The 19,813-nt window shown below is 39.8% G+C and overlaps 1 protein-coding gene across 1 annotated transcript; it reads right to left on the minus strand.

Moving 5' to 3' along the window:
• Window positions 1–5,623: 5,623 nt before the first annotated feature.
• LOC108572656 (casein kinase I) lies at window positions 5,624–17,663 on the minus strand. The gene is made up of 10 exons (XM_017934918.1): window positions 17,631–17,663; window positions 17,260–17,329; window positions 17,021–17,169; window positions 16,613–16,847; window positions 14,617–14,936; window positions 12,703–12,777; window positions 12,234–12,302; window positions 9,192–9,317; window positions 6,615–6,721; window positions 5,624–5,828 (listed from the first exon to the last, which is right to left on the minus strand). The coding sequence occupies exons 1-10, from the start codon at window positions 17,631–17,633 to the stop codon at window positions 5,642–5,644; spliced, it is 1,341 nt and encodes a 446-aa protein (XP_017790407.1). The 5' UTR covers window positions 17,634–17,663; the 3' UTR covers window positions 5,624–5,641.
• Between the last annotated feature and the right edge of the window lie 2,150 nt (window positions 17,664–19,813).

Genomic DNA, 19,813 nt, shown 5'->3' on the forward strand with positions numbered 1-19,813 from the left:
ATATAAATACGGAGGCTCTCGTTTTCACAAGATTCACTCGCGCATTTCTCTCTTTCGCATCTCTTTCTCTCTCGCATGCACGCTTTCTTTCTCACTATTTCATGCGCGCGCTTCCCTCCCTGTCTCACTTTCGCAGAGACATTGGTTCTTTAAATTTGGAATTCATCACTAGTAATATACCCTAATCACGGAATTTACTGTGTAAGTGTTCACGTGTTGTTGTTGTATGTGTGCATGTATGTATGTTTTACGTGTGTGTCTCGCATGTGTCGTAATATGTTCCATCAAGAGATCATGCTTACAAACGATACCGTCGATGAAAATGAAAAAAAAATACATAAGAGACACTAGCTTCGTAAGCGTTCCAATAACACGAAGATTCGTTCTCTTTCCACGTGAAAGCATACACACTTGGAGGACAACGGGGGGTGTGTCCTTTTCCTACGACTTTTTGTTCAGCCGTCGCGCTTTACTCTCTCTCATTCTCTCTCTCTCTCTCTCTCTCTTTCAACACTCTGTCCTTTTCCTTTCTCTCGATCGTGCATTCCCACGCCTCATTCTCTCCTTCTCGCCCCCGGTAGAGCACTTTCATTCGCTCGTCTTTCTCGCCACTGTGTATATATAAATGTGTAACGTCTGATTGTTCGACGATTACTTGCACTGGCAAGCTTACAAAAGGAACAATACTCTCGGCGCGTACCCAGTGGGGAAGATACAGATAAATAACGAGAGAGGAAATCCACAAAGAGTTAATGGTTTTCTTTTTTTTTTTTTTAGTTCTTATCTCCGTTTAAGCGTATTACTTCAAGACATCCGACGGCCAAATAACAGCGTGATACATATACAGGTGTGATAGAAGCACGACGTAACGCTTTTGCTCGTGTTACTTTTTTTTTTCTCTTTTTTTCATTTTTATATATAAACCATGACACGCTCGCTCTCTCCCTCTCTCGCTCGCTTTCGTTTTCATTTTCTAAGTACATCGAACGTTTCGTCGTCGGATGTGCTTGGCCATTAAATATTGGATACAACGTGTACGGGCACTCACGGTACGCTAACACGGTACATTGGTATGGCTCGGCAGTGATCCGCAACCGTTGGCCAGACTAGTAGAAGTTCGGACCTTCGGACACGACAAAATTAACGCTCGCTGTCTCGAACGCGCAGACGAGTGACAGTCTGTCGTTATATACCGCTCCTTAATATACTCCTATAAGAAGAAAACCATCTATGCTGACTAGCCGATTAAACAGAGTCTTCTTAAATTCGTTTAATAATTTCGTGAGTTGAGCGGATACATTTTGTGTTTTGTTACAAATTCGTAATTGGTCGTTAAGTTTAGATTGAATATTCTAGGAGGAAAGAACCGTACAACACATCCTACTATCACGTCTAATCTGTTCCTTCCTTTAATTTTTTTATCAGTCGACGATTATCTAACGGGATGCAATGACATCGCAACAGTTTCTTCGGTCATTATGATTATTGCCTTTTATCAGTTAAACGGTATATTTACTCCTGTCTCTACTGATATACTTATGGCGATACATGTGTTTACTTTCAAATAGTAACTTTTTTGTACATCTATGCGTAATACAACGTGTTACTGGTAATATTTAGAGATATGAACATTTCGTCTTCTTCGTTTCTCTTTTTCTTTTAGAAAACCTATCTCTCTTCTTCGCTCTTCTTTTCTCTCCCTCTCTCTCTCTCTCTCTCTCTCTCTCTCTCTCTCTCTGTATAACTTCATGTTTTCGGTATAAACAATTAGCAAAGAATAAAAGGACGTTTGTCGTTTTTTGTTTTGTGGAAACGTTCGTACCTTTGTGAGACACGTTCGTCGTTCACACAAGGACGTCGTTAATCTTAATATCTACATTACATCGAGCGTTTAATTACGTAACATGTACCGTCAGAAGATTTCATCTACTTGCGAAAATACAAAGAACTTGAGATTATCAGGTGTAATTCAATCGTTTTATTGTTTGATCAGTCTGCAAATAAACAAACAATACAAGTTTCTTTTTTTTCTTTCTTTTTTCCTTTTGATTCGCGACACAAGTTTTCTCGAGGCAAAACGGAATCGTGGAATTCGTCTAGAGTGTGTGTAATTTTCGTCGGTGTTGCGACGAGCGAATGTTGCAAATTTGTAACAAAACGTCGCTACCGTTAACAACACTTGCGAAACGTTCTTAGTTGCTCGTTTAATCGGCACGGCTGACAAGATCCTTTTCTTCTTCGCCTTCGGCGCGCATTTTCGCTCGTTAAGTATCTCTTCATTGGTTGGGTGCATTTTATTTATTTATTTATTTTTATTTTTCCGAGAACGTCCGCAGGGATTGAAATATATCACGTTGCAACGCTCTCCTTCTCGCAAGAACTTCGTGGAACGAACATATTAAATAAGCCCTCGACAAAGTTCTCCACAAAGTTCCACACTAATTGTATAACTACGTCACCGTACAGTTTTACATTCCTTACTTTCCTTTTTTTTTCTTTCGTTTCTCTTTCGACTTCAATTCAATATCTGCTCGCAATCGATCTAGCAAACAACGACTCGTTCGAAGGAAATTCTGTTCTGCAACGTTAAACAGAGACGGTAAAAGTTCCTTTTTTTTTTTGTTTTTTATTGCTTTAAAATCAAACCTATATTGATGGATATTCAATTACAGGCATACTTTGGTTCTCTTTTTACGTTACACTTCTAATAATTATCCTCGTTTAACACGCGTGGTCTAAAGAATAAAAAAGTTTTCTCCGAAATGAACCGATCCTCTCGTAGACGATAAACATTCCGATTCAAGAAAGTCTCCCGAATCTTCGTGTATTTTCTTTTTCTTTCTTTTGTTGATAGAACACGGATCAACTGTATCTATATACACGTATGTATAGTTCGTTGATCTACGTTCTAGTGGATTTTCACGGTAGACGTTAGAATCTACAGAGGAAAAATTTTTTTTAACTCTTTCTTCTTCTTTTTTTCTGTTTATTTGTTTCTTTCGATATGTTATGTAAAATGTAATTCCAAATGATTTCTGCGACGTGTAGATTTTTCACGTGATTATCACACGAAAGGCATGAAACCGAAATCGATACCTTCTTAGAATTACTGATCATTTTCATTTCTCCCCTCTATTTCTCTCTCTATCTCATTGGGGACGTAATAGATGAACAATTCGAACAATCACACTTCGAGGTGTTACGAAGCTCGTTTAAATGATATGCGATACAACTGAAAAACACTCGATACAAAGTATGTGCAGCTTCGTAGCAAAATAGTTCTCGATATATATATATGTATATATACTTTGTTCTTTTTTCTTGTATGTACAGTTGGTGTAATTATGTCGTATATAATCGTGTACTTATATGGAACAACGACAGGCAGTGTAGGCGTAAAAAATCGTTGCGACAAAATAAAATTAGTTAAAAATCGTTAACTAAAATATAAACGGTGTGTGCAGTTCGGCACGATTACTCGCAGCTACTTACAGAGATAATAGCGTTAATACTGTTATACTTCGTGTGACGTACGTCAAAAAAAAGAAAAAAACGAAAAAAACAGACAAAAGAGGAAAAAAGCACACAAAACATCATTTTGAATGAAAAGAGGTGGTTCTCGTGGTGTACGTGTCGCGCAAATCTCGGATTCACCAGCCCGATCGTTTAAAAAGGCGAAACGAAAAACAAGGAAAAGAAGAAAAAAGAGGAAAAGAGAAGAAGTGACTTGAAGAAAACGTCGTCCTACTCTGAAATGGTGCTTGGAACTGATCGGAACAAGCGTTAACATGAAACGTGTTTATCCTTTCAGTTTCATGCCTTTCCAGTCGATCAGACTTCACAAGTGTCACGTGTGTGTGTGTCTGTATATATGTGTACATGTATGTGTGTGTCTGTATATATGTGTACGTGTGTGCGCGTGTATGTGTGTGTATGTATGTACGTGTACTGTTAATAAACCTCGATACAAGCAGGAGTACGCTACGCTCGCGTTTTATTTTATTTTCACACGTGTGTGTGTGTCTGTATATATGTGTACATGTATGTGTGTGTCTGTATATATGTGTACGTGTATGTGTGTGTATGTATGTATGTATGTGTACTGTTAATAAACCTCGATACAAGCAGGAGTACGCTACGCTCGCGTTTTATTTTATTTTCTTTGTTTTGTTTTTTTTTTTGCGGTTTTTTCTGTTTATCCAGGACTGATTTTGAGTAAAATGAGATCTCAGCTTCAATTCTTTTTACGTTTTAATAGACGTATCGTAACACATTTCGCAAAACGACGGTGTGTTTGAAAGAGCGCCACCGCGGTACAAGATGAGAGAGTCGTAGGCACAAACACGTTCTTTCACCATCGGCACGTCAATTCCTTTACTCTTTAACACGTGTTATTAATACAGCTGGACCAGCGATTTCTTTTCTTTTCTTTTTTTGACCGGCGCCTGAACGGCCACAGAAGCCGACAGCATTCACTGTCCTCGATCAGCAGTGACAACAAAGTCTTACAGTGTTTAATACGGTAACATCGACAATTGATAACGATGTTGTGTTCCATCTTTAAACGCAGATCGTACACGATATGATAATGATAATCATAGTCAATAAAAAGAAGAAGGGCAAAGTTAATCGTGATAATAGTAATGATAATAATAGTAATAATAGCAGTAATAATGATGGCTGTGTGGTGGTTTGTAAATTGGCGGCGTGTCATCGTGACGATGGTGTGCAGCACCGAATCTTGAGAAGCGGATCGACTTCCGGCACTCGGCAAAGGTAACGGCCTCCCTTTTCTTCCGGATCGCCTGCAGCTTCTCTCCTCAACGGTCCCGTCGCGCGTCTCTCTTCTTTTCTTCTTCTTCACCTCCTTCTCCTCCACCTCCTCCTCCTCCCCCTCCTTGTTCTCCTCCTCCTCCTCCTTATCATCATCATCATCATCATCATCATCATCTTCCCTTTCGTTTCGTCGTTTTCTCTATCCGCGATTCTCGCACTGGCCGCGACGACGACGACACGTTTCTTCCCCCCTCCCCCGAAAAAACTTCATCTGCACTCGTTTACACGCGCACTGTATTGCCCCCCCGTAGATTGACGATAACGGACAGTCACTTTTGCCTTCCGCTTTTCTTCTTCTTCCGCTTGAAGAAGCAACAGCATCTGCAAATAAACCAAACACTAATAGGACTTAGAGTCGTCTTCTTTTGATCGTCTTACGCTATGACACCAACATGCAGCAACGACAACGCATTCCAAAGCGGCGACAAATCAGAGCTTGTTTCGTTTCTTTTTTTTTTTTTTGTTTTTTTTTTCTCGCAAACCAATTTTCTTTTGCTAGAGTGGCTAGAAGTGGGTGGTAGACATTGTCCCCTGGACGATGCACGTTCGAATATGCACGCGTGAGTCACTTGGTGAAGAGAAAACAATAACAGGAGGGGAAGGGAAGAAGAAGGTCCGAAATGGTTACCAGTCATACTGTTTGATTAGTAAATGGAAAATGTGTCATCGATGTCCCTCGTTCAAAGTACATCGTCTTTTCTCGTGTTGTGTATACAATGAACAAGCGTAAAAGATTATCAACGTAACAAGAAAATTTTAATACAACGATAGTAATATATGCGTGTGATCGAGTAAAGAATGAAAATTATCGGATATTGTATTTTGCCTTGATGTTGGACAAAAGAAAATTCTGTAACGGCCACTTGTGTCGGATTAATAAACCAAGTTCAGGGATCAGTCTAGGATCGACAGTGGACGTAGGAGGATTTGAACTTCGGCCAAGGATCTTCCCGCATCCACGACAATGCTTAATTGTCGGCAAACATTTCTTTCTGAAATCGGACAGACAGGAGTGTTTAACATAGTATCATGCAGGATGGTAAGTAAGGAAGAGTAACTAACGAGGGAACATCCCCAAAAGGTAATCAATTTTGATGAAATTTTCCTATGTCATAGATCTCGAAAAAATACACCACGCACATATTTTTCATCGAAAATCGTCCACAGTGAAGAGGAGAAAATCGCTCTCAAAGTTTCAAAGTTTTGGGGCAATAAATATTAAGTCTAATATCTCGAAAACTATGAGAGATGGAGGAATAGCGTAAATAGAGAAATTTTCTATTTTTTAACGACAAATATAAAAAACAAAAGATAAATCATTTTTACCAAATATGGTCGTCACCCTAATCTCTGAAGACGATTTCTAGCCCCCCAGCGTGGACGATTGGCGATAAAAAAAAAATAATACCTGTCGAATGTTTTTTAGAGAACTATAATATACTATAATTTCATCGAAATCGATGGTGTTTATTTCAGGACGTTCTCTTTGTTACTACAGAAAGTTGTACCACGTGTACAAAGATTTGCGACTGTTTCACTACCAGTACAATTGCTACCAAATTCTCTACAGTATTAGTGTATATACTCTGTTCGAAGATAACTTATTCGCATCCACGGTGTGTAAACAGACCTCTCTAATCAGTCACGTGTATGCATGCACTATTTACAAAAGTGTTTTTCGTTACGAACATAATCTACGTGTTGTTTATCGTAGTGAGAATACATTAGTCTACTTCAGTTATCGCAACATAAACGAGGAAGAAAATCGTAATACTAACTTGGTTTCGTCGACCATGTCCACTTCTTGAGGCGCTGTAATTGGAGTATTCGAGTGTCCCGCAGTTGGATCATCATTGGCTAGTTCTCCGTTCGTCGAAGACACCACCTGAATAACCGTAACATCATTATCATACAAAGCTGTCACACGTAAACAAACATAACAACATCGAATCGTATATATAAAAAGCGGAATATCAAAGGAAATTTCGTATGTACTATAAACGTGAAGTAATACACATAGAAGCTAACGACTATGCACTTATATACACGCGAATAAAAACACCTCTACACAAGAGGACTAATAGACGATAAATTTACGTGAAACAAGCGGCGGTTTATATTCATGAGGCATTTGTTAACACAAACGAAGTGAAATTCTAGAAGAAGAAAAAACAACATGGTACAATCTAATCAACACTGTTAAACAAGTTACTCGTGAAAAACACAACTGGTCAGTTACGCGTTCGTCGAACACTGGAAACACACCAAACCCGAGAGACGAAGAGAGTGAAATTAAAAAAAGGAAAAAGAAAAAGAAGAAAGAACGCGAGATTACGACTGGCAACTTGGATTAGTGAGGTAGTAACCTTTAAGAATTAGAGAGGGTGTGAATCGATCAACGAAACAAACGTCCGCATGCGGCAACAAACCAATTTGCTTAGACTTCAAAACTGACCATAACCCGTGGTTGCTTTGTCTAGAAATAGAGCGAACGGTTTACTTCGCAGACGTGTCTGCACGTCGCCGTCTCGGGCTAAGAAAAGTGTGGAGAACGAAAGGGGGAACGTGGTAGGTGAGACATTGTTCGGGACATTTTGGGATACGTTTGTCTCTTCCCTATATGTATTAGAACGTAAACATTTACTTGTCGCCGTCGTCACGAGATAAATGAAATTTATAAACACAGGACATAAAAAAAAAAAGAAAAAAAGGAACATTTCTTTGGCTAAAAGACATTGAACAAGTTACGAATAACATATGAAACGTCCGATTTTGTTATTTTAATTTCTTAAACTGTTTTTTTTTCCCATCTTTGCAGATGTATTGTAAGTAGTTTAAATGGTTAGAATCGCGTTTTTTTTTCATGGTTTTAATCTTTTAACCCTTTGCACTCGAGTGGCGACCGAGGAGCGACATTATTGTTTACCATTTGGTAAATAATTAATCGAGGCCCTTTTAACCCTTCGCAGTCCTATGTCGAGTCAGACTCGACGTAAGAATTGTTGCCTTCAGATGTCGTATAACGATAAATTATAAATTATAATAAACCATTTTTTAATGCATTAATATTATACTGAAAGTTAGTATTTTATAACTAATATTACGTTGAAATATTGAAATAAAGGGAAACTACACGGTATTACCCGAGAGTGAGCAAATGAGTAAGGACTAACTGGACTATTTGGACCGCAAAGGGTTAAAGCTGATATTTTACGGAACAATAGGTCTATGGGCCTCTCGTATATGTCTAAGCAGTGAAACAGTTGGAAAGAACCAACTTCTATTGAAATGTATCGTAATTAAAATATATTTGTCAACGTATGTGTGATTTATTTCTATTATTATTAAAAAAATGTTATCAATTTTTAAAAGTAAGTAGCAAGATTTGCTGCTTCCCTGTAGGAAAAAGATCTTCGAGTGCGAAGGGTTAACATTTTCGTGCTTGAATGCACGGTTTTTTAAGTTTCCGTGATTCTGTACGAGTGGAAAAGTGGTTCAAATTTCTTAATTGAACTACGTGAAACCAGGTGAAACTATCACGAAGGCGAAGTGTCGTGCGGAATTTGAAGTAACGCGCCAGAAATTACGAATTGAACAGCCGGTGTTGGTCAGTCGAAGAGATTGACAATGGAAAATTTAAATTAAATGGAAAAACTTAATTACTTAAAATATGAAACCTTTTTATCGTTATTTATCATTTTTTTAAATCGTCTAGATCACTTCCGCGGCGAGAAAACCTTTACGAATGAAGCAAACATAAAAAATACCATCGAAGAATTTAATTTATCCATAGCAAAACGCCGACATTCCATGAAAATCGAATTAAAAAGCTTGTCACTCCTTTGCAAAAATGTGTAAATTCTAATAATTCCTATCTCAACCCTTCGAGGACAATCGTATATGCGTTGACAAAACACTATAAAACCAACCAACAAACTTATACGTTTCCAATCAATAAAAATAGTTGGAGTGGCCACGAACTCACGCGCAATACTTGAGGAAACCACAATTTTGCAATAATTCAATGAAAAAAGAAAAATTGAAACAGTGACCTAATTATATACGACACAAAATAATCAGTACTTCGACTTAAAACTTAGTTCTACGTCCGGAAAAGGTTAATTACTCAAATTTACTATAAATCTGTGATTGAAAATCGGACATTTCACGCGTTACAACCTAACGCTATTTATCAACCCAAAAACACAGGTGATCGATCGAACGCAGTTACGAAAAAGGTACAACAATAGAAAGAAGAAGAAAAAAAGAAGAAACGTGTGTTTAGGATAGATAAACGAAATATAGAGACGGGCACAATGGACGGTAGAGCAAAGGAATTCGCAAGATTCACTCACCTGCACAGAACCGTGCCTATCAGCGGGTGTCAATGTACCACCAGCTCCTGATTGCTTCACAGTATCTGGCCACGTGGTTCCCACCCCTTTACCGCCCCCGGCTCCCACCCCTGGACCTGTCACATCCTAAAGGGGGAAGCACTAGAGTCCAATTTTCAACGAGTTAGCCGATAAGAAAAAAATTAAAAAATACTTCAGCACTCGAATCTGCTTCCTAATTGTGAACATCGTTAATGTGATTTCTTATTTTTTTTCGTCTGTTTATCATCTGCTTGTCTGTCGTTCCGCTTAGCATATATTGTGTACAAGAGAAGTAACTTTCTCGATTGTTTGGTATACAACTCTTCGATACGTACAGCGACTCCCACTGATATTCAGACACTCTTTGGAACGGTATAACTTTTTCTTTTAAATTCGACCTAACGACTTGAATTTTTTTTGAGAAATTAGAAGGATTAGTATACTATACGTCGTTCAAAATTAGAGCAACCTCGCCCTCGGACCGGTTGCGTAGGTGGTTAAGTGGGGGTTTGGACGTTCTATACTCTGTTCAAAATGAGAGTAACCTCGCTTCGCGCATGGGGCGCGCCCAAGGCAGGGCTAGAACCACTAGAACAGAGCCGCTTAACTTCTTGCTCACGAGCAAATTTCCCCTTCCGAGGTTCCCCCACTATGCGGTACGAACACACAGAATGTGTAACGTAAACCAACGGCAGTCGCTGGAGTTGTGGTGGGAGGACTCCACGCGTTCTCCTCCCACCGCGCCGCAACTCGAGCGAGACCATCTCAGTCGCATAGTGGGGGAACCTCGGGAGGGGAAATTTGCTCGTGAGCAAGAAGTTAAGCGGCTTTGCACTGGGAACGTCCAAACCCCCACTTAACCACCTACGTTTTTCTCCGTCTCACCCTCTGCTACGCTCTCTGTCTATGCGCAGAACGGACAAGAATCGGTCATATCGGTCATAATAGTACAGTGGTTCTAGCCCTGGTTTAGGCACGTCCCATGCGCGAAGCGAGGTTACTCTCATTTTGAACAGAGTATAGATCAGAGGTCGGCAAACTGCGGCCCGCCATCAGTTTTTTTTATGGCCCGCGAGTTACGTACAGTTAAATGAAATATCCAAAAAGAAAGAATTCCATATTTCTCATTGGTAAATGTGTATTACAAATAAAGGATTTGTCATACACACATAATAATCTCAATTGTCTCTCTTGGACCACAAAGCCAAAAAATATCTAGTGTCTGGCCCTCCAGAAAAAAAGTTTGCCGACCCCTGTACTAGATGACGCGTGCAAAAAATCTGGAAAAAATTGCAATTTCTGCGAATCGTCAAGGAAATTGTAAAGGTCACTGTTTGCAACTTTTTTACCCGAGCTTGTAATGAAAATTTAAAACACGTTTTGTTGGAGAATTTTTGATGGAGAAACAAGCGACAGGCATCGAAAGATGTACGAATCTTCAGATTTATTACAGTTCTAGGCCGAAAGTCGCGAAACAGTGGGATTTTCACAATTTTTAACCGTTTGTAACTCGTAGCAACGTTAACCAATTTCGATGAAATTTTCACTACAAATTCAGGCAAACAAAAAAAAAGTTGTTAAACGTGACCTTTACAATTCTCTCCGCGATTTCCACGAATTATTAGGTGTACAAATTAGTTCGGCGCCTTTTCTCGCAAATTTTAATATTTATTTACAAAAGATCGAACACAAGTTTAATGTTAAAAAGAATCTCCATTATTTTGGACGATCTTCTTCCGTTTATCGAGTAACTGACGAATTCCGCCTCTGACAAATTGTGACTGTTTTCATTTGATACAGTCGTCAAGGCTTTGTGAAAAAAGGCACCGAATTAATTTCCACACCTGATACAATTTTTTCCAAATTTTTTCTACACGTCGTCTGAATAGTACACCAGTCCTTTCAACTTTTCCAAAAAAAACTCAAGTAGTTAGGTGCAATTTCACCCTATTGCGTTCTTCGTTTCGACTGTACACTTAAGACTTTTGGGTGAAAAAGGACCTAAGACCTTACGTGTAATAATTTTTATTTCCAACGCGACATACGAACGTAGACAATAGACGTTTAAAGTAATGTTAAGGAACGTAAACTTGATAACAGCAAAAATTACTACAAATAGGCCTGGCGACTTTTGGCCCTCGAGGCGAAGACATCTCTGGGTTTCTTCGTCCTCGAGGACAAGAGTATCGCCTCGGCAATGTAGGCCCGCGCCCCCACTTCCTGGGACTTTCCCAGGGGAAAAGGGGCTACTTAAGGGAGCCCCGAAAAAGGCACGAGGCTTTTCGTCGTGGACATTCTTACCGCGTGCATCGTGTCCCCTACACACTTTAAAAATAGTTTAAGCGTTGTCGGATTTAATTAAACATATTTTTGTTAAGCAACCTTAGCGTAACAATTATTTTTACACCGCGTCACTTCCAAAATATAAAAAGGCGGTGGGTCAAGAAAGACCCGGAGACCGCTCTAGGGTTAAAAGAAGTTATACTGTTCCAAAGAGTGTCCGAATATTAGCGGGAGTCACCGTACGCATCTACCTACGTCTAATGCACGTGTGATTTACCAATTACTCCGAACGATATTACACGACCATTTTCATATACTCAATACACACGAACTACGCAACTCTAGCTACGTTAATTATGTTCGTCGTGAAACGATAGAGACAAATAAACTAGGAGGATTGCCAACGGGATACTCGATAATACAGCTTCTTCTCTAATGCTCGCTTCTTCGCGCATGCTTCCGCAGAAATTTCCAAATGTGAAATTCAAATTGGTCGAACTTCTTCCGTCGTCGATGCCAAAAGTGACGACTATTTTTCTTTCTTTTTTCGAGGACAAAGAAACGTTTTATCTGTGCGAAGATTTTAGAGTCGCCATTGTGTACAATTCGACGCAACTACGAAATCTTCAGGTGTTTCTATCCGGACGATCTATCTCTTTCTATCTATCTAAGATAAGATAGACAGCATGCAGGAAGAAGCGAGAGAGGAACGGATTACAAATGTTTCTGATGGCTTACATAGTTGCCTTGCATTTCGATGTGAACCTCATCCAACATGAGGACATCTTCCTCGAAATCATCGTATTCCTATATCACCGATGATTTCCGTGTTTCGCAAAGAAACAGAATAGCTTGTTGTAATCGTTTTCTTTTTTTTCCATGACAAAAGCAACTATTCTGTGTCTGGCTTCGAGTGTTATACTCTCTGAACGTCAGTTCTGCCTTCTTTTTTTTTTCTTTTCAATCGACCTTTTCTTCCCCCGATATACAAACAGCTTTCGTGAAAGTTACAAGAAAATCAGAAGAAAAAAAAATGTATGTACGTCTATTTCGTTACCGATCTCAGGTGTATTACTCATGCTGTTATTTCGCAAAATAGCTAAGCTTCACACATCCATGCTAGTTTGTTTGTTTGTTCTTTTTTCTCGTTTTAATTTAATTTGAAAAAAGAAAAGAAGGAACGAAACGTAGAGAAGTATGTGCGTACCTTGTAAGGATGTCGATCGCGATTCGGCGACACGATAATCTCTTGTCCGGTCTGCAACGATCCCACAGGGGTAGACTGAAAAGGAAAACACAGATATTACACTCAGAGGAGTATTTCTTCGCTTTTCTTTACAAATATATTTACAGATATAAATGAACTTTTTCGTATAACGTACTTGGAGTCAGGTAAGAAACAATTAATCGACTGTAACATTGGTCATTATACTTTTTTTCTCTCGAATATTGCTCTTCGAACTTGTTCAGGTATAACTTTGAACGTTCTTAACAAAGCAATAATCCAACCTCTCACACACACACACACAATTTTATATATAATTAATATCGTCTGCGAACAGAAAGCACTTCTAATTAACTGGTAGAAAAAGAAGTATAATACATACTTATGCACAAACCGTTCTTTCTTCAACTACGAAAGAGGCACTCTACCCAAAGTGAAAGAGATAACGTAAATACAGATGAGAGATCTAAGCTGTTAAATGCTCTAGCAACGTTATTCCTACGAAAGATACGGAAAGCTTCTTAGGAAGAAGAAAGGGAGAAAAAGCGTTTAGCGATCGATACGCACTGCCGTAAATATATCGGCTGAAGAATCTTCACGGCGAGTGTAAATTAAATAAGTTGACAGAGTCGAGAGAGGAAGAGAAATTGCAAATGGGGGAAAGAAGAAGAAGAAGAAGAAGAAAAAGGTAGGTGTGCTCTGGCTAAGTGGCAAATACAATTTCTCGTGCATTTCTTATGGATTGCAAGATGCGAATCACGGTCGAGGGCATGATATCGTGTCTTCAAAGGAGGAATATAAGATTTTCACGCTCGACGAAATAAAAGTCGATAAGCTGCCAAGTAATCGCCTCTGTGCACTTTACGAGGCGATTCTCGTCGCAACCGCGGTGTGTATAAACCATCTTTTCATATTTTTCTCAAATTTCTTTTCGACACAAAGAAAGCACAATTTTTACGGTGCAGCGGAAAAAAAAGGAACTTTCCCCGTGAGATATTTGTGGAATATAGATAGCCTCGAGACTCGAACGAGGTGTCGAACAGGTGTGCGCCTGCGTACAGGTAATAAAACTCGTGGCTCGTGTAACACCGTTTATCACCCACCTTATCGGATTTAGTCTTTCCAACGTGAGAGGGAGGAGCCATCCTCAGTGCTCTAAGTTGGTCGAAGTTGGATGGCTAGAGATACATTTGGGGCAGCATGCAAACGTGAAAAATCAGTGAAACATGGCTATTTTCTTTTTTTCTTTCCTCGCTCTTGTTCTTTTTTTTTTGTACCAGAGAACGACGGAGAGACGACGTTGAAGGGAAGGAAATTGTACTCAGAGGACGAGTACTTACTTACCAAAAAGAGACGATATCTTGGAGTATCTAGCACGATATTTTATGTGTAACGTATAAATAGCTAAAACTACTATGTACAAAGAATATAATACGTATAGAGGCACGCGTTCGACGAGCCACTCGAATTCAAAGAAAAAAGAAAATATACACAGAGAGAAAGAGAAGATAATCGTGTGTTTACATCGATAAAAATCTTTTAATTTCCAATGTTAATATCTAAGAATAATGTTTTCGACATTGTGGTACAAGATTCTTTTCGTTCGTTAATCGTGAATGTGTGTGTATATATATATATATAGGGAATATCGAGAAAAAATAGAATGAGAAAATAATGAAAAAATAGGGAAGAAAAAAGAAGAAAAACTCCGCTATCTCGGCTTGATATCGACTCTTGGCGAGACACGTGTGCTTCGTCCTTGGGCATAATCGACCATCGTGCACAACTCTCCTATTATTTCTGTCTTCCGTTTCTTGCATGCATTGCGAAGAAGAGAAAGAGAAGAAAATGTGACGTGTAATACTCGGATCACTTAATCGTCAATGCATCACGCACCATCGTCTTGCCAGTCCAGTCGAACTCGCCGTCGTCGACGAAACCCCGCTTCTCGTAAAGGTCGTGGAAGAGGTTCCTCAGGTACTCGTAGTCAGGTGTCTCGAAGAAATCCAGCCTACGCACATATCGGAAGTACGTGGCCATTTCCTCAGGATGACCGTCGCAGAGGACCTCGATCGGTGTGTTCCGCTTCGTGTCGCCGATCTTCTGGTATCGTTCCTTCAGCGTGTCCGCTTTCAGACCTTGCCAGGGCAGGCTACCGCGAAGGAAGTACATGAACATGTGCCCTAACGCTTCCAGATCGTCTCTTCTGCTCTGTTCTGATTGTTAAAAAAAAAAAGAAGATCATTTTAAGTGGGGAATTTAAGGAATATTCTGGGACAGAAGAGATGTATCGAGCCCTTAACACGTTCCCTGCCACGTCGGTCATCTGTGATAGGAAACTGTTTCCTCGACGGGCTTCAAATGTTTAGAGTAGTTAAAAGAAAATTGATATCGTCGACTAAAAATTTGGAAAAATATAAAATAATAATAAAGCTACAATACTGTGCTTGGAATAATGAAAATTTTCGCGTGGTCCCCTGAGCAAAAGATGGAAATCTGGCGTGGCAGTCAACGTGTTAACATTTTAGGTCAAAAGTTAGGTCAATTTTTTACACCAAGAAACCTATATTACGACAATAATTAGTAATTACACGATAATACAATTAAATTTCGCTTAGTAATAATTTCAGTGTATAATGTAACTATTATACAGAAGAGGTACAGGATGTTGATTTTTTCGCATCGTCTTTCTCTTTATTTTTTACCGCACTTTTTTTTTCTAACTTTACCACATATCTTCTGTCTCCTTTGTTGACAATATTACGTCTTTGTTACATCCATCGTCGAAAAGTAACCAACATTTAAAAAATAATGAAAGGATGAAAATAATGTGTGATACTTGGGCGGCAGTTTGTGATTTAGAGGAAAAAAAAAATGAAGTATAACTATAACAATTACTACCATCGAGAAATCTCTTCGTATTCAAATTGTCATGTAGTAAAATAAAAAAAGAAAAAGAAAAAGGGATCACTTTATTTTCTAGGCGTGTAGAAATAAGTTTGCTATTTATTTATAGCGTTGTGACTTAGATTTTTGCAATAGAATAGAAAGGACAACGCAATGTGACGAGTGGAAGAAAATAATGAAAGAAAATTGCACTTTGTGGAGAATTAATTGCTAACTTCCCCGGAAGTTAGCCATAACGTACCTATTTTAATTCGGTATAAATAAATATTGGCGTCCCGTGTCACAACGAAAAATATTTCTTCTTTAAACAAAAAACACCAGTGCAATTGATAACGAAGGAAACATTCAGCGTTCCGAAAACCGAGCGAAATTGATAAAAAAAAAAAGTGTCACCAGCCGGCTCAGCGTGGGTTAACTCGGATTTTTTCTCAGGTGAACCTTGCAGCAACTCGAACTTTCTTTTAACCCTTTGCACTCCAATGGTAATTACTTTGGAGAAATGTACAATTCGGACTTTTTTTATATTATTTTATATTATCAAAATAATGCAAATTAACACAAGAAATACAAATAAATAAATTCGTAAACAGTGAAAATCCTTTTTTTTTTTTTTCAAGACAAACCTTTGGCTTTCCAGAAGTTTCACTCTTAATCTTATCAAAAAACGCTCGGAGTGCAAAGGGTTAATAACTTATTTATTCGAAAGGAAAAATTATAAGTAAGATTCAAGAGACGATATCTTTTATGTCTGTCCGAGAAGGACACTTGGAGTGCAACGCGAAACATCGTCCCTGCCTGTGTAAGGGGCCGGTCTACGAGTAAAACTGAAACGAGCCTAGAGAAATATCGCCGGTACAAACTAAACACAGCGTATCGTAAACGTGTGTGCTCTGCTCGCTTACAACTTTCTCCGTGGTAGCAAGCGGTAAAGTTTCAAGAGTTTCTGCAGATGGTCTAGGCGGGCGGTGGCACAAGTAAAAGTTACCTTTTCCAAGGTGCGTGTTGATGCTCATGTAACGCGCCGTGCCCGTCAGGCTTTTGTGTTCCCGATACGGTATGTGTTTGTTCGTCTCCAGGTCTATGTACTCTTTGGCCAATCCAAAATCGATTATGTGAATAATCTTCTCCCGTTTGGTCTTGCCCCGTCCTATCAGGAAGTTCTCTGGCTTGATGTCGCGGTAGATCAGATGTCGACTATGAACGTACTCTATCCTATGGAGCTGTAACCAAAGAATCCACGTATTACGAAGCGTCGAACGATTGTTAATTTAACTAGAAATTTGTACGGTAAACATTGTCGAGTGTTCCGTTCACTTTAACAAGTTTAAATTGCTCCGTTGTAGCAAGGTTAGAATTGGCGAATACCTCTGAGATCGAACGATCGGCAACTTACGAGTTGTGTGGCGATGTTGAGAACGGTCTTCAGGGTAAACCTCCTGCCGCAGAGATCGAACAGATCCTCGAGACTCGGGCCGAGAAGTTCCATCACAAGGGCGTTGTATTTCCCGCACGGCCCGAAATAGTATACCTCCGGTATACCCTCTGCTTACACGATTCAATGATATAGATCGATTAGTACAGGGGAATATATGGAGAAATTTTTCGGAAGGCTCGGAACAGGATTTTACTCACCATGTGTACCTAATAATTTGTAAAACCTATATTCTAAGTGTAGCTGCGGCGCCTTCGACCTCATTGGTTCCTGTAACAACGGAGAGGCACATGGATCTCGGGCTAACGGAAGATTTTCACGATCGAGCAAGATTTCTCGAAGGATAAGTTAGATTTTGATAGAAAAATTCAGCGAGGTTTCTCCTGAGGATTCGTTAGATTTGAATAAAAACGTTCGGCGAGGTTTCTCCGAGGATTTCTTAGATTTTAATGGAAAAGTTGAGCGAGGTTTCTCGAAGAATTTGTTAGACTTCAGTATCGAATGAAATTATCAACGACAAATTATCTATTAATCCTATATTATCGATGAATTGAAATTTTAAGAGACTCACCATTTTAACTGCTACATGTTCGTTATTGTAGAGGTTCTTTCCTGGAACAGAAGAAAGGGTAAAATGTCTATGCGTTGCGTCAAATCATTCGTATTAATTACATAGATCACCGACGACTTAAATGAGTGGACTCTTTTTACAAGTAGCAAACATACTCTAATGTATTCCACACATCGCGCGAACCTAAGTATTTAATTATCACTGTCGCGACAGTTTTGCGCAATTGCAGCTATCACGTCTGGGTGTGTCTCGAGACGTCGTCGATCTAAATAATTAATAGACGTGCAACTTCTCCACGGCTCTGTAGGAAATGACTAGAAACTTAGATAGAGAAGAAAATAATGAAAAAGAGGTACATTATGTCGAGTTTAATCTTGTCACGTTCGCAGACCGCCTCCATTTCGACGGTATCGCAATCGCACGATAATTCTCCATTTCGAGGGACGACTTCCTCCGTTGATTGCACTTCACGTGAGAAATTGGATTGGCCAGATTTGTGGGCTAACGTGTGCGGTCGTTGTGGTATTACGGTTACCGGTCATTAGCACTCACAAAGCCCCCCGCCGCCGGTTTTAAATTTATAATAATTCGATTTCCACGCAAATAGATCGAATCTACCTCAACAGGAGGGATGCACGCGTGCTCTCTGTCCCCCTCACTCGCTCATTTACTAACTCACACTCGCTCACCCACTTGTTAACTTATACTCACTCGTTAACTTACACTCACTCACTTACTCACTTGTTAATTTACACTCACTCACTCATTAACTTAAGCTCATAAACTTACTCGCTCACTCATTAACTTACACTCATTCACTCACTCACTCACTCATTAACTTAAACTCATAAACTTACTCACTCACTGATTCACTCACTCATTAACTTACACTCATTCACTCACTCACTCATTAACTTACACTCACTCACTCTCACTCATAAGCTCTCTCACTCACTCATTCACACACTCACTCACTTGCTCTCTCACTAACTCATTAACTTACACTTACTCACTCGCTCAATCTCTCCCTCTCTCTAACCTCAGTCCATCATATCCCCGAAGATCACGAAAGTGGGCATCGAAAACGTTCGTGCGAAGGCAAAATCCCGTCACCAGTCGAATTCGTATGGATCCTGACAAATATACCTCCCTCGGTGACCTTACTTCTCCGTCAACTTCGTGACGAGAATCGCGAAAGGGATAGAGAGAGAGAGCAAAGTCTCGAGGAAACTTTGCTCCGCCACTGCCTGTTGTTCGTCTGCTATCGCCAGGGAACAGAGACGTTCGAAAAGGAAAGTACTTTCGCCGCAGTCTGAATAACTCGAATGGAAACTTGGTCGCTAATTAAATAATTGTAACAGAGGTCTATAGAACAGCGGGTATAACAGTCAGCTCTCCCCCCTCGTTCCTCTCGACACGCGACCACACTTTTCCCACCGACAAAAACCTTTCAACGCGACCACCCGATTTTACCCAGAGAATATAATCCCCTCCCCGCGAGCTTCCAATTATTCACCGACATTAACCGCTGAGGTCATTTAGCCGAGGACCTGTACGGTTTAAATCCCTCCTCCCTCGAAACCACCAATTGGAACGGTGCACGGAGTTTCCAGGCGCCCATCTACCCGCTAATCGTAGCCAGGGTACAACTCCGACACGCTCGTCGACCAACGCGACGTCGATCATTATGTACAGAGAAGAGGAGACCGTGGAATTTAAAGAGCTCACACGAGAACCAAATGGATATATCAGGGGTGGCCATAGCGAGGCTCTCGCAGGCGAGCGGTTCCAGCTCTTATGCAAATAAAATGTACATATATGGTAAACTAAAACTGATCAATGTCCAAAAGTAATTGCTTTATTTCGTCGAAGGAAAATCTGTGGGTAAACTTTAAAGAACTGAACTGATTTTTCAGTGACCATTGTTTCTTTTGTTATCAAAGATAAATAAATGGCTCTTTCAAATATTCCATCCTGAAACGTGGCTTCCGAAGGTAGTGTAGCCGGGGCCACCCCTGGGATATATCGACAGTACTCGAATAACCCCAAGACTTTTCTCTAATCACCGATCTACACGGTTTCGGTAGACTCGAAATCTAAACTAGCAAGAATAGAAACTGTCTGAATCACGCGAACTAGCTCGATTAACCCTCTTAAACGATTACAGACACGTTACGTACGTA

The sequence above is a fragment of the Habropoda laboriosa genome, unplaced genomic scaffold, assembly GCF_001263275.1.
Source record: "Habropoda laboriosa isolate 0110345459 unplaced genomic scaffold, ASM126327v1 scaffold22, whole genome shotgun sequence".
NCBI lineage: Eukaryota > Metazoa > Arthropoda > Insecta > Hymenoptera > Apidae > Habropoda > Habropoda laboriosa.

Bases quoted from the DNA above. Each gene is read 5' to 3' on its own strand.
- LOC108572656 (XM_017934918.1), bottom strand. The intron at 14,937-16,612 runs GTAACTTTTACT...TTTAACAATCAG, and splicing joins CAACACGCACCTTGGAAAAG to AACAGAGCAGAAGAGACGAT. The intron at 9,318-12,233 runs GTAAGCCATCAG...TTCCCCCTTTAG, and splicing joins TCGAAATGCAAGGCAACTAT to GATGTGACAGGTCCAGGGGT.